Here is a 15,744-nt window from a genome sequence, read left to right on the forward strand (position 1 = left end):
CTGCACTGGGGAATCATGACTTCTGCTGCAGGTAAGTGACGGCGCTCGAGCTGCCGCTGGAAAGTTTGTAGCGAGCGCTGCAGGTTTGGGGCTCGGAGCTGCTTTCTCCCCCGGGATAGGTTAGTAGTGTTCCCTCTGCCTTTCTCCGGGACTGCGGCAAGTGCGGAGCAGACGGTGTTTGCTGCCGGATTTTCTCGTCCCTTCGTGCCTAAGAGGGGCTCTTTGGAAATCATGTGTCTCTTGGGACCTCCCTTTAAGGAAGACCTTGTTGGGGTCTCTTAGCTCCAGGAGAAACGGGAAATGTAAAGAGGGCATTTATTTTTCTTTCCTAAAATTTGAGCGACTTTGCCTTTGCGTATGAAAATAGTTTAGATTCCCATGTTAAGAAATCAGTTATTCTAGGAAAGGGCAGCGTTCCCGGAGTGTTGAACTTAGCCACTAGGCTGTGTGGCTTTAACCTCAGTGAGGACTGGAAACCCTGACCCTTAGTGAAGAGATTTAGACATTGTTACTGCTGTCCTGGTGGGTTTCCCCCTGTTATCTAAGAATCAGAGGAGTAGAACTGCCTGCCGATGCCAAGGTTTTTGTTCATCTCCACCGGGTTTTTTTGTGCACTTTTTTTCCCTGTGTCTACCTGGTTAGTGTACACAAAGCCTTATTTTCTGTCTACCTTCCTTGGTCCTTTCCCTTCATCCATATGGCAAAGCCAGTTGTATTACCTTTGTGTGCACTCTGAAGAATTTTATGGACAACGTTCAGAAGGAACAGTTCCTATTTTCCGAAATAATTACTGAAGTGGTATTATATTCACTTATAAGAACATAGGTTAACTTTTAAGTTAGAACTTAATAATGTATTCAGTATTAAGTTTTTTTAATTTTTGTTTTTTTTAAAAATAACAATTTCGCCCACATTGAAAGCAATAAACCTTCATTATACATTTAATAGTAAAACAGTGTAAGACTTCAAAGTTACTTCTAGAATCAGCAGTTAAGTATCAGATTAAATTTTCTTAGCTTTTCTTGGCATTTGTTTTAAATTTCTGTAACTTGAAACTGTCAAACAGCACCCTGAATGTTCTGATTTGTGTTCTTTCTGAAGACTAGATATGCTAGAGGTTGTACTGCTAGGTGTAATCTGATTACAAACTAAGGAGCTGAGAAGTTAGCCAATAGGAGTAAGAAAGCAAGGAAAGCAGTGTTCCGGTAGTAGTATTTCTGAAGAAGATGTTGTGGATCTTCCCTTTTGATGTTATATGTGTGTGTAGAGGATGTCATCATATACTGAGAATTACGTTGTTTATAAACTCTTCCTTCCTTACCAAAGGAAGGCTTTCCACTTACTTGAGGTGAAGTATTTTCATCCTAAATTTCTGTGCCTCAGTGTAATGAACAAGCCAAATTTAATTTAAATTTAGATTTAAAATTATTGGAGATTTTAAAATCCTTCCAGCCTGTTTTAACTCTTCCTTCCTTTGTCAAACGCATTTAAAATTCGTACTTTGGATGTGTCAACTTTCAGTTCCAGTCCCAACAGTTTATAAATGAACAGATACAGAAGCATTTAATTGATATTTAAATATGTAAACCTGATCTAGGTCTCAGTTTGGAATTGTATTATTTCATTTGAATGACCCTCAAATATTTCAGGCTATTTTTATATTTATCAACTTTACAATTAAAGAAATCCAGACATTTTTGTGGTGTTTAAAAGAGGGACACTTCCTGTGTTTAGCTGAGTTAGTTGGTTTTTAGCATAGCTGGCTGAGAAGCATTGACGACTTTTTTGTTTGCCCATCTGTTAAGATTTATTATAACTTTTTCTCATGTCTAAATGGGGAATATAGAAAAGAACTGCCCATCTTCTAACAAAATTATGTGTTCATCATTCTTACAAGCTGTTTATGATGCTCTTTGGAACAAAATTTAAATGCATTAAAACTTTAGGAACATTATTGGCAACTGGGGGAGATGTTTGTTTACACTGAACCTAATCTGTGGTATTGTTTGGGCTGGTTGGCTTAATTTAAGGACATAAGAAAAATGTAGAATATCTAAATTATATGTATTCTAAAGAAGAGCTTGCTTTGTTTTTCTGCATCTGTAAAAGAGTAGGCCCACATAGAGATTTTAGAATTTTTAAAATCAGTGTCTGAGAAAAAGAGAGCTAATTATAGGAATGTATTTTATACCTTTATGAACACATACAGGTCTCAGTGTACGTGCGCTGTGCTTTGCTTTTTGGCTGGTCTAGTAGCTCAAAGTGTTGCACGTGGGCTGCAGCCATCTGTGTGTAATAGATGACGAGTGTGTTTGTAATTGTTAGAATAGTGGTACTAGTGCTTTACACTCTTACCTTATTTTTCCCTGGAGCCAAACAGCTGTGTAAATAAAAGATTTGCTGCTATGCTCTAAAAAGTTTCAAGTCTGACTGTTGATACAGTATTAACATCCAAAGGTGCTGGATTTATTGCAAGTTTGACATTGGAGCAGACCGTCTCATAATGGCTTGTTATTTTTTGATTTGTGTTTCTTTCAAAATAGAGCCACTGAAAATAATGATGAATTTCAAATATTTCTGTGCTACTGACTTAGTTGAACACTTATTCCTACTAATAATTAAGAACTTAGTAATCCTATTGAAGTTGATTCCTACAAACATATTATTATTCTATGTTTAAATGGTATTGATTTTTTTTTTTTTTTTAAGAAATATCTTGTTACTGAGACATAGTAAAGACTATGTGTGTGTGGCAACTCTGTCTGTTCCCAGGCCTAGTGTTCAGCACTGGGGATACAGCAGAGAGACAAAGTGTCTGCCCTCCTGGAGCTTGTCTCCTTGTGGTGAAGACAGAGGGAGGTACACCAAAGAAAAATCACACAGGGCAAAGGGCTCCGGAATCTAAGGGTTCTCCTGAAGCAGGTATCTCAGACGTATCACCTCAAAGTCATTTAGACTTTAGAGTAATCTGTTCAAATCCCCCATTTACAAGTAAGGAAACTGAGGCAACCAGTTCTGCATAAAAACACACGGTTAGGTTAGTCAGCTCTCCCAGTTACATTATTGGTTTCCTCCAAAACAGCGTTAACTAGGCCAAAGTTCACAGTTCTTTAATTCATCGAGTATGTGTTGAGCAAGTTAGGTACAGAATGCTGTGCTGTATTTGTTGGTAATCAACCATAGTTCATGTAGTTAATTGAGTTTCTGGAACAGGAAGAGATTTATGATTCTTGGAAGCAGACCCTGTACAAAACATATTTAAAGAAAAGAGTAAAGTTAATACCAAACATTAAAAAAAAAAAAAAGATTGAACTGAAATAGCAAAAATTGATTGAGTGAATGACCCTGAAATTTCTGAACAGGCTCTAAGATTCAGTAAAAGATTAATGAGATCAGAGATGTTTTGTTTTGTTTTTTTGGGTTTTTAGCTGTGGTAAGATAACCTAACATAAATTTAGCATCTATACTAAGTGTACAAAGCAGCAGTGGTAAGTGCATTCATACTGCTGTGCAGCCAGTCTCCAGAACTCTTTCCACATTGCAAAACTTTTTTTTTTTTATTCCTTCAAAATGCCCAGAGGTAGGATGTTTTCAGAATGGTTACAGAAATGAAATCAGTGTGACAGTCTGCCAGTCTTCCTTATCTTGAATAAGATGGGAGGTTAGGAAGAAGCCTAGGGCAGTCATACTTTCTCTTAAGACTTTACTTAATAGGTCAAGGGTTTAATTTAATAGACCATGACACAAAGCTTTATCATTAGGGTTTGAATGGTTTTAAAATATTTTCTACCTAAAAAAGAACAAGCAAAATAATAACGTGCTTATTGAACATTTAACTGAAATTGCATGGCTTTGGGAATTTGTATTAAGGCATTTGGGAACTACCTCATATCTTTTTTTATTATAACATTATACTGAAGAATTAAATGAGAAGGCATCTGTTATCAGGTGACCTTAGTTGAAGAGGTTTGAGAAATTCTTCCTTGGTTGGTAAAAAGGAAGTAGAGCACCCTACTTTTTTTTTTCTCCTTACTTGTGTCCCTGTAATACCTTCCCGAATTGGAGTGTTGTGACTAATTTCCTTTGTTGAAAAGAAACTCACCACCAACTGAAGAATCAAAGCCTCTGTGTATCCAAGTACATAAACAGTGTCCAGCAGATGATATTTTGAAAGGTTTAAAAATATTTTTTACCACAAGTCTTTTAAGAAATATGAGAGGGTGAAAAGTGATAGTATAGATAGAAAAACTAAAAGAACTTTAAAAAATGTCGATGTTCAGACTATGTAACTTCATTTTATAGGCCTTTTGTGTAAAGTTTTAGGTTCCTATAGGCTAGAGCAGATCTGCCGAAATCTAACACAGTGCTTATAAGGTGCTTATTAAGTCCTTTTAATATAATGTCAAGAAAGAATTGCTACCATAGGAATTATGGTCATCTTTTAAATGCGCTAGAACTGTGGTTATAAATGAGGGGTGCACATCATAATCACCTGGTGTAGAGTGTAGACATGTGACTTTCTAAAAATAAAGCTCAGTGAAGAATTAGAATGAAAATTCCCATTTGACAACCCCTGCACAGGAAAAATACCCGCTTTATTAAGAGCCTCAAATAATACAGTATTGATAATTTTCAGTTTTTAAGTTTGGGAAATTTCTAGTTTCTGTATTCTCTTTTAGATTATTTTGGGGTTCAAGTGAGATAGGTCATTGATAAAGGGCATTTTATACAACTCCACTGTGTATCCTTGAGATAGAAGAATACTGCTATTCACATGAGATGTTTGGGTCGTATCCTATGTAAACCTTAGGCAAATTCAGCTCTTGGACTCAGTAAATGAACCACAGTATCCTGTCCTCCTATACGGATCTAAGCAAAAGCCAGTTGTTTCATTTAGTGTTGACTAAAGATATGGTGAGCTGTTCCAGAGTTAGAAGAACAACTGTACTGGATTTACTAAGCAGTGTACACTATACCAAAATCTGTATGTACTGGAATTGAGCAATTTACAGAATTTTCAAAAGTAACACTGACTCTGCATAATGTAGTATAATAATCTACCTAGTAAAATGCATTGTCAAAAGTAAAAATGTTCTGAAACTTAATCATTTATCTTCTGCTTTGGATTTTTGGTCATCAGACTTTTTTTATTTCCCCTTTCTAGAGATTAAGAAGCCACCAGTGGCCCCCAAACCAAAGTTTGTTCTGGCAGCTAATAAGCCAGCCCCACCTCCTGTCGCACCTAAACCTGAGATCTTGGTTTCTAGTGTTCCACAGTCAACAAAGAAAACCAAACCATCCATAGCTCCAAAACCAAAAGTTCTGAAGGCCTCACCTGTCCAGGACATCACACAGTCACCATCAAGGAAAATCGTCGTGAACCTGGAAGAGCATACACAGGAATTCCCTGAAAGTATTGACAACTCGAACTGCAGAAACAGAGGGCATCCGAGCAGTGATTATATTTTACCAGTGTGTTCCTGCCATCCTGGATGTAACCATAAGCTTGAGAGCAGAAAGAATTTGTATGTCAAGCAGCTTGTCTTAGGGCCCCTGGAAATGCATGAGAATTTAGAAAACAGCAAAATTGGTGAGTCCCCTTCAGCTGTGAAAAATCAGCATAAATGTGATTCTGTTGGTGAAAGGGTCAAGAGCCAGAGTAAAGTAGTTTTAAAGGCAAGCATCCTCGAAGAGAAGCTCAAAGATGTTTTAACACAACCAATGTCACCCTTTCTTTTCCCCCAGAAGCACAGATCCACAGACAGTCCAGAAATGAGTGATGGCTGTAATTCCCACAGACAATTCAGCATTGAATTTGCAGATTTGTCACCTTCCCTGTCCAGCTTTGAAAACGTTTCTAATCATCACCCTTGCCACCTACAACTTCCTAGCACTGAATTTCAAAATTTTGAAACTAATCAGAATGACAGTGAAAAAAGCAACACTTGCTATCATTCATCTGAACAAGAAGCTCTAGAAAATGGAAAAAGGAGTCCTTTCTTATCTTCAGATGGAGATAGTAAGAAATCAGAAGCCAGAGACCTTGGTCCCTTGGAAATCCACTTAGTGCCATGTACTCCCAAATTTCCAACTCCCAAGCCCAGAAAAACGCATGTTGCACGCCTCTTACGCCAGAGACATATAGATACTTCTAGTGAAAGTACTGAAGAACCAGAGGATGTAGACAGCTTGCTTCATGTTTTCGAAGATAGTTTGAAAAACAATAAAATCAGTGTCTTTCATCAGACTGCTTTGTGTAACCAGGAGCAGGTGGACAAAGTGAAGCCAGAAAATAAAGGTGAATTGAATGTGGACCTCACTGGTGACAGACAAAACTCGGTCTATTCACAGAAAGCCTTGCGTCCTGAAACATTTTCCTCTGAAAAAACGGCACCTCCTTTAGAAACAGACTCTAACTTGAGTTCTGACGACAAGTCAGGAGATAGTTCTGGTATGTCACTTGCCGAGGACAAAGGAATCAGTTTTATAAGATGCAGTACTCTATCTATGAGCCTGCCCAAGCAGCTCAAATTAACCTGCAGCGAACATTTGCCTACTGCCTCTAACCCGGGAGTGTCTGCCCCTCAAATGCAAAAGGAATCTATGATAAAAGGTGAAAGTTCCTCAAAAGTTGTCCCCAAAAAACCTCAAAGACACAGTTTGCCTGCTGCCGGAGTGCTTAAAAAGGCTGCCTCTGAGGAGCTTGTGGAGAAAAGTTCTTATCCCTCAAATGAAGAAAAAGATGCAGAGAAGGGTCTAGAAAGAGATCACGTGCAGCATTTATGTGCCCCAAACAATGGTATGTCATCCTCCTTTGATATGCCTAAACGGGCTTCAGAGAAGCCAGTGTGGAAATTACCTCATCCCATTATCCCCTTTTCAGGGAACCCAGAATCCTTAAAGTCTGTCACCATATCCTCAAACAGTGAGACTCCCACACCCCTGACCAAGCCTAGAGCAAAATCATTATCTGCTATGGATGTGGAAAGGTGCACTAAGCCATGCAAAGACTCTCACAAGAAGAACTATTTAAAGAAGTTGCTCAATATGAAGCTGTCCATCTGTTTCATGAAGAGTGACTTCCAGAAATTTTGGTCCAAGCATAGCCATCTTGGAGACACAACCTCAGGCAGCCTGGCAGGTGGGGAGCAAAGAGGGAGTGAGAGTGATTGGCATGGCCTGTTGGTAGGAGAAGAGAAGAGAAGTAAACCCATCAAGGCATATTCGGCAGATAACTATAGCCTGGAGTCCCACAAGAAGAGGAAGAAGTTGCGGGGCCACACCAGTGCAGCTGATGGACCAAGAGCCGAGTCTCTGGATGACCAAATGCTGTCCAGGGAGTCGTCCTTGCAGGCACCTTGCAAATCTGTTACCAGCGACTGTGTACCAGAGTATGAAAATATACGGCATTATGAGGAAATACCAGAGTATGAGAACTTGCCCTTTGTTATGGCTATGGGGAAAACTCCCGAGTTGGAACGACGGAACTCCAGCAGCGTGGAGGACACTGATGCAAATGTGTATGAGGTACAGGAGCCGTATGAAGCTCCAGACGGCCAGCTCCAACTCGGACCCAGACACCAGCATTCCAGGTAACACTTAGGTGTCAGACAGACACGTGTATCACTGAAATTAACCTTCAGCAACCCTGGGAGATAGGTTAAGATCTCATAGGTGGGGACAAGTAACTTGGCAAGAGAGTGGTTTATTTGATTTTATTTTTTAATTAATTTTTATTGGAGTATAGTTGCTTTACAATGTTACATTGGTTTCTGCTATACAGCAGAATGAATAAGCCGTACATATACATTATATCCCCTCCCTTTTGGACTTCCTTCCCATTCAGGTCACCACAGTGCACTGAGTGGAATTTCCTGTGCTATACACTGTATTCTCGTTAGTTATCCATTGTATACATCGTATCAATAGCATACATGCGTCAGTCCCAGTCTTCCAGTTCCTCCAATCCCTATTTTCCTCCTTGATATCTATATAGTTGTTCTCTACATTTGTGTCTCTGTTTCTGCTCTGCAAATAAGATCATCTGTACCATTTTTCTAGATTCCACATGTATGGGTTAATGTACAATATTTGTTTTTCTTTCTGACTTACTTCATTTTGTATAACTCTCTCTAGGTTCATCACGTCTCTACAAATGACCCAGTTTGAGAGAGCAGTTTAGTTAAGCATATATTAAGTTATTTCCAAAGTGCAGTCTCTTTTTATCATGTAGTCAGGATGGGTATTTGCAATGTAGCCTTTAGGTTGTTGACTTAAAAGTACCAACTTGGAATACAGAGCGAGACCCTAGGGGACAAAGTTGTCCAAGTCAATGAGGTTTATTTGCTAGGTATAAGAAATCTGTGAAGCTTTTGAAATCTATGTGTTTACCTTTGGTGCCCTTGTCAGATAAAACCTCTAAATTTGCAGAAGTCACTACTCTTGAGGATTATTTATTTTACTTGTTGAAGGCTAATTACTAAATTCAGATGGAGATAGAAAAAATGCAGGAGAAACATAACTCCTGCCTTTCTCACTTTTGTGTACATACTTCTCCCCCTGGTGTGCCTGCTTCATCTGTCTTATTGGAAACCTTGCCTGTCCTTGATGGTCCAGCTCAGCCATCCTTTGCTTTCTGAAGCTTCCACAGTTACCTAGTGGGACGTGTTTACCTCCTGTTCTGATCTCCCAGTTGTGCTTTGATGCTGTGGTGTCCTTTGTCTCAGTCTTCTTTATGGTAGAATTGTTTATTGCCATGTCTGATTGGTGTTTGGTTTCAGGCTTCATGAAGAGTTCTGGTCATATCTTTTTGTCCTGCATGAGGCCAAGCAACGGGTTTAGTGGGGGTCGGTAGATTTGGTTGAGTAAATGGAAGAATGAGTGAAAGAAGAGAAAGGGGAGCAGCTTCCTAACCCCAGGAGCAGCTTCCTTCTGTCCCCCTAGTCACAAAGGGATCCTTGGCATTGTGTTGAAAGTGTTTTGTGTTTAACACAAAGCACACAGACCTTTTTGGAAGTCTTTATATTCTTTTTTAGGTTACTAACTTCAAGCCTTTGAGTGCTTAGGTCTTAAGATAGGACTTCTGTAGAAATATTAACATATGTGGCACATAGTAGAGCCTCAAAAAAAAAAAAAAAAGGATTATTGGATGAATTGAATAAATCAAATTAAGCAAAATCTTAGTTGTTGCACCAAGTAAAATATATTGTCCTTTTACCTTTCAGATGCTCTCTTGGCACTTTTCTTTGCTCATAATCCTCTCTGCCCTTCCTCCTTTAACCCCCAAAGACTTACTCCTTTGCCTTAACTTTTCTAAATCGGACTCCATCCTGTTTACAGCTGTCTACTCTGAATGTTAGTACCTAGGTGAAAACCTCTCCCTTGGCATAAATATTTCAATGGGGAATAAAGTATCCAAATTTTTTAAAGGTCTGTTTTCTATTTTCATGCCTGCTCATCTCACCATGGAACAGTTTTGTTGATGCTGCCTTCCTTTTGAATAATTTTTTATTGGAGGATAGTTGCTTTACAATGTTGTATTAGTTTCTGCTGCTACTGCCCTCCTTTTAACAAGGTTTTGTGTGTTATTGTGTATGTGTGTACGTTGAAGGGACGAATTTGGCTTCTTTGTGACATCCTGCTGCTGCTAAGTCGCTTCAGTCCTGTCCGACTCTGTGCAACCCCATAGATGGCAGCCCACCAGGCTCCCCTGCCCCTGGGATTTGCCTGGATTTTCCAGGCAAGAACACTGGAGTGGGTTGCCATTTCCTTCTCCAGTGCATGAAAGTGAAAAGTGAAAGTGAAGTCGCTCAGTTGTGTCCGACTCTTAGGGATCCCATGGACTGCAGCCTACCAGGCTCCTCCATCCATGGGATTTTCCAGGCAAGAGTACTGGAGTGGGGTGCCATTGCCTTCTCCGCCTGAGCAATGAGTGGATGCCAACAATTGAGATAGGATTAGGTTTGGAATAAGAGTAGTGAGTTTGCTTTTGGGATATGTTGGATTTGAGATGCCAGATAACTATCTAGGGGAAAGCGTTAGTTACTCAGTCATGTCTGACTCTTTGTTATCCCATGGACTGTAGCCCACCAGGCTCCTCTGTGGAATTCTCCTGGCAAGAATACTGGAGTGAGTTACCATTCCCTTCTCCAGAGGATCTTCCTGACCCAGAGACTGAACCCGGGTCTCCTGCATTGCAGGTGGATTCTTTACCATCTGAGCCATCAGGGCTTTGTGACATGCTCCTATCCTTAGCTAAGATGAACTTTTTTTCCTTGAAATTGGAGATTTGACCCTTAGTGTTAAGTTTTCTGTCGACCCTCAGACTTGATCTGAAGGGTTTGTGATTATCTCTAATGCAAACTGTAAACTTCTGGAACTTGTTCTTCATCTGGTTTGCTTCTTATGTCTTTAGGGCACTGCTGCTCTGGTCAGGGAGGGAAACGAGGATGGAAGGGGTTAATGTACACATCCAGCCAGTGCAGCCGGATGGCATTCATAAGAAGGGCTTTTTCTCAAGGCCACAGGAAACCGAGGGCGGCTTTGGACAGGTTGAATCTGTCAAGTAGGGCAGCCTGGTAAAGAGTGGGTTCTTTACCAAAAGAGCTCTGCTTTTGAATTTCACTTTCCATGGAGATTTTTGTTTAGGCCTGGCGCAGGGAGGCCTGAACAGGCTGGGGAGTCCTAAAATGTGCCAGCTGAATCAAAAGCCTTCAGTCACAGGGCCAGGCTAACAGTGTTGCCTGGGAGGTCGTCCCTTGTGTAAACAACATTGCGCGTGGAAAGAGAAAGGAGAATTCAAGCCTCCCGAGGAGGATACCTGGCTCCCCCCAAAATAAGGTAAATGAGAAATGGGGCATCTGTTTCAGGTGAGCTGAGTGGATCCAAGTGGAAATCCTGTTTGATAATCTGGCTGTTGAGAATACAGATCTGTGTTTTAGAGTAATTAAAATTCAACACCCTGTGCTTCTAAAATGATAAGAAAAAACACAAATGAACTCTGTTTAAAATTTTTCTGCTGAAGTGAATCAAAAAAGTGTCTTTAACAGTTTCTTAGGCCTCAAAGAAGAGGTTCTGGATATTCTAGAGGGGACTGGTTCACAGAAACTCACTAGTTTTACAGTCTACTTAGATAACCGAGCAGATTCTGGATTAGTAAACAGACATTTGCCAAGCTGGGGTAGCCCGTATGGTCTCCTTCTTTAGAGTATAGATGTTTCATGAATCCAACGGCTTAACATTTACAGATTCATAACAACATGTTTGTAACTCTTCAGGAAAGAATTGCAGGCAGCCCCCAATTTCAAAAAGGATTGTGTTCTGAAAGTTTATGATGATTTGAAACTTAGTGTATTTCTCAAAGACACAGTTGTGGGATGGTGATATAACCCCAGTTTAGTCTCCTGGTTACATTAGCTGTTACTGTCCCGGTGTCTCCTTGCCCCTCTCCAGGTAGATTGATCCTCAGTGCTTTGTGCTAATACAGGAGAGTTGGCCAGGCTGGAGCTGCGTGCCTGCAGGGCAGGAGCAGAGTTGCTGTTTGGAGGCAGCGGGGTTTGTGGAAAGGGTGAGGCAGCTAAGGAAGAATGAGGAAACTGGGGGCTGGGCTGAGAAAGACTACAAAGCGCTGCCAGTGACAAGAAGGGAAGGGCTGGGTGGGTGGGAATTAGGATGCACTGAATTTGCTTTTCCTCCTTTCTCCTTTACTATTCCTACTCCTCCCTTTAACCCTCCTCAGACTGCTTTGTGTGATTCAACTAATTAGTCTCTGACCTCAGGAGAGAGTGAGTGGAAGAAACTGAGGGAGGGGGCTGGATGGTAAGGAGTGGTTCAGTCAAATCTCAAGGTCAAGGTGGATGATGTCATAGAAACATTATTGTTGATGTCCAGTCGCTCAGTGGTGTCCAGCTCTTTGTGACCCCATGGACTGCAGCATGCCAGTCTTTCCTGTCCTTCACTATCTCCCGTAAGTTTGCTCAGACTTATATCCATTGAGTCAGTGATGCCATCCAACCATCTCATCCTCTGCCACCCTCTTCTTCTCCTACTCTCAATCTTTCCCAACGTCGAGGTCTTTTCCAATGAGTCAGCTCTTCATATCAGGTGGCTAAAGTATTGGAGCTTCAGCATCAGTCGTTCCAGTGAACATTCAGGGTTGATTTCCTTTAGGACTGACTGGATTGATCTCCTGGCTGTCCAAGGAACTCTCAAGAGTCTTCTCCAACATCATAGTTCGAAAGCATCAATTCTTTGGCAGTCAGCTTTCTTTATGGTCCAACTCTCGAATCTGTACATGACTTCTGGAAAAACCATAGCTTTGACTAGATGGACTTTAGTTGGCAAAGTGATGTCTCTGCTTTTTAATACACTGTCTAGGTTTGTCATAGCTTTTCTTCCAAGGAGCCAGAGTATTTTAAATGCTCAGAAACAGAGAAAGCATAGAAACATAGCTTTAGGTATTCCCAGGTAGGTCACCACTGTGTCATTGCTCTGGGTTCTCAGAAGTAATTTCATTGGAAGTAAGATAGTGAGCCACCTTGGAGTATTCCAGTGCTCTTGGGGGGTACAGCGACCCTCTTCCTTGATGTGTTTCAGACATAATACATCTAAAACAACAGGCAGTGGGCCTTTCTCTCTGGCATGCAAGTGACGAGTGCTCATTCACTTCACTAAGAAGTGTGATTTCCATAAGGAAGTTTCTAAAGTTTGGGCCTCTGATGTTAAAGAGTTAGGGACAGATCACAGAACAGTAGTGCCCAAACAGTGGAATTTTCCTCTAAAAATTGTAGCAGATTTCCTAATTCTATAACCCAGAACAGTTTTCCCTGGAAACATTCCAGGTTTTTCCTCTGCTGTTTTAGTTTGTTATTATTATAAGCCCTTCAGAGAAAATGTGTGGTAATTGGGTTTTCCTGGGTAACCTCTCAAGTCCTCAGCTTATTAATTGCGCAAAGGCTGACTGGTATCAAACAGTATGCATTCAGAGATGGAAGCATGTGCTACTCCCTAGGAGTTTCTGCCCAGTGAGGCTGAGTTATAGGACGACAAGCTTTGTCTGAGTTGTATCCCAAGTAGGGGTGTTTGACTTCACAGAGATAGTGACACTTGACCTGTGGCTTATAAAATGGACATGATTGGATTTGGCATTTAGATCATTTTCTAACCTCAATAAGAGTGGTTTCATTCTTTGTTTTCTCCTTAATTTAAATACAAAACTGGGCTTAAAGAGCAGCCGAATGGCATTTCAAATCTCAAGTCCCAGTATGGCATTTGTGTTGTAAATCTTCAGACCCAGCCTAGAAGCTGTCTCTCCTGGGTTACATTTACCATCTGGTGGTTTTGTTGGATTTTAATATAACGATTAAAGTATAAATTAATAGCCCTAATGAGCACTTCCATGGTTGTCATAGCACCAGGAAGATTTAGCACAGTTAAAGGGTGGGGGCTGGGACTCGTACATCTCAACAGCAGCTCTTCCTGTGAGTTATTTTCAGTATCAGCTCAGGAAATATCAAAAATCTGTACGGCTCTTTAACTTTGTGCTTCTTGCGTTGGAACCATAGCCACACGGTTTTGGCAGATCTGTTTGTTTACATGCTTACCCTACATTTGAAACATCCACTAGAAGCATTGGATTTTATTTCTTGGCTATGCAACTTTTCTTTTTTCCTTTTAAATATGTACTAGGAATTAAAATGTGATATTTTTGTACAACTATATACCTTTGATCTCACTCTTGCCAAAACAGATAAGTTAATATTTTATCAAATACATATGTTTTTATGTGACGGAATATCACTTTATACTTTTAGAGAGCATATTTTTAGCCAGAAATAGAAGAATGAATATCCTACACTGTGATTGTGTGCACACACACACATGCCCGTGCGTGTGTGCGAGCGCATCCTGTCTTCCTTGATAAAAATACATTGTTTTGAGATAGCTGATATTTGCACATTTGGGGGAAAAAAGATGACATTGTTTTGAGATAATTGGTGGTTTTTCCATGATTTTTCAATAGTAAAAATTGAATGTATAGTTTTAGAATTTCACCAAGGTTATGATTTGTTTCTTTGTTTTTCATAAAATTGCAATTAAGAATTGTATCAATGAGGTAGAAATTGCTTTGCAAAATGAAATTTTGATCTTTTTCCTGGAAAAATTTTCCCATGAATGTTTCTGTTTGGGAAAGGGCACATGTGGGAAGGGTAACAAAAAGGGCCTTCCTTCTTTTCCTGAGCATTTTTAATTTCTGTAAGGACCTGATAGGTAAAGATAATCAGACAATCCACCAGTCTGTGAATGGATTAAACCTATCAGTAGGATGTTTGCAACCTAATGAATTGTTGCCTTAGAAATAACCAAGAGCAGGAGTTGGGTTCCCAGCCTTATCACAAGAGCATCTTTAGCATATGAAAAATGCAATGGAAAGTAGTGGGAAGTGAGCCGGGGACAATAGCATTAGAGAGAGCAATAAAATTAAATGAATAGTGTTTATGACTTTTAAATGCTGATGTAGTCAAAGAGGGAAAGGTTAGTGTGTTGATGAGGAAAATAATAAGGGAGGAGGGACTAGTATGAAGAGGTGGAGAAGATGCCCTTTGGCCCACCAGTCGTCCAGGTGGTTCAGGGGAATTCCACATGCAGGCCCCTGTTCAAACAAGAGGGGGTGAGTATATTCATATTTCAGGTATTCAGTAAATGCCTGTACTTGTATGCTACTTTGGTAAGTTTTCCGGGTTCTCCCAGACATTTCTTTTAAATACATCATCTTTTCCTGGGGTTGCATAGATTAATTTAGTATTTAGGGAAAGCCCTTTATTTAAAAAGTAGATCTGTTTATATTAGCCTGTTTATTTTAACACTTTCTTGAAACTGTATGAAGTACAAAGAGAAGTTCGAGTTACAGTAGTTTTGGGTGTGGGAAGCTACAAAGCACTGCTGACCTTTTTATTAAAGACTGAGTTTAAGAGTTAAGTTCAAGAATGGAACTGCCTCGTTTCTTCTGGATAGTATGGAAAAACAACTTTGGTGGTTTAGTTTGGGTCTTTTGTTTGTGGATCTCTAGAGGGAAAAAAAAGTATTTGCGAGTAGTTTTGTCATCAGGCAGAGACAGTCTATCAGTGGGGCTATAAAAATTCGATTGGTTAAATAGGATATCAGTGGAGTAAAGTACTATGATAGTATTTCCAGAAAGGATAGCTCTCTTCTGCAGTTGTCTTTCAGAGTTCTTATCCCTTTTTGTTTGCATGTGTTATAGATCCATTCTGGTTCCATGTGAGTGTGAATTGGAGTAAGGTTGTATGAGGTATTATTACCCTTTTATATGTAAAGAAACAATCATGGTGATGCTGACTTCAGGAAAAATGGGCAAAGAGGAAATGCAAATGGATTAGTGGTTCTAAGCCCTAACATTGAATGGTCTGTTTACCAGACTCTCCCATTTGTCAAAGTATTTTAGTTTCAGCTTCAGGAAAGGTGAAATAATAAACACTGAACAAAGCAAGTCAGTTTCCCCTGACTGTTTGGATAAAAATTTAAAGGAAAACAAACACATTTAGACTTTTTCTGTTTAAAATGATATCAGTGCTTGTTCTTTGTAGCTCCTGTGGCTTCCATTGAAACCTTTGTTTTACTTAAATCACTTTTTTTTTTTTAAATTAAGTTTCTTGGTAGCATATTTGTAACTGTTGATATACTTTGTCATATATTATTATCATTTAAACGTTAGGAATTAAAGTAAAC

The 15,744-nt window shown here is 39.8% G+C and overlaps 1 protein-coding gene across 2 annotated transcripts in view; it reads left to right on the forward strand.

Annotated features, from left to right (window-relative positions):
• The first annotated feature begins 6 nt into the window (after positions 1-6).
• Positions 7-15,744, forward strand: part of FGD6 (FYVE, RhoGEF and PH domain containing 6) — a 106,364-nt gene continuing 90,626 nt past the window's right edge. For both annotated transcript variants that reach the window (XM_010858005.1, XM_010858004.1), the window contains exons 1-2: positions 7-31; positions 5,165-7,592. In XM_010858005.1, the coding sequence (XP_010856307.1) occupies positions 16-31; positions 5,165-7,592 (2,444 nt within the window). In that variant the 5' untranslated portion in view covers positions 7-15. The remainder of the gene's footprint in view (positions 32-5,164; positions 7,593-15,744) is intronic.

This window comes from Bison bison, unplaced genomic scaffold (assembly GCF_000754665.1).
Source record: "Bison bison bison isolate TAMUID 2011002044 unplaced genomic scaffold, Bison_UMD1.0 scf7180017864383, whole genome shotgun sequence".
In the NCBI taxonomy this organism is placed as follows: domain Eukaryota; kingdom Metazoa; phylum Chordata; class Mammalia; order Artiodactyla; family Bovidae; genus Bison; species Bison bison.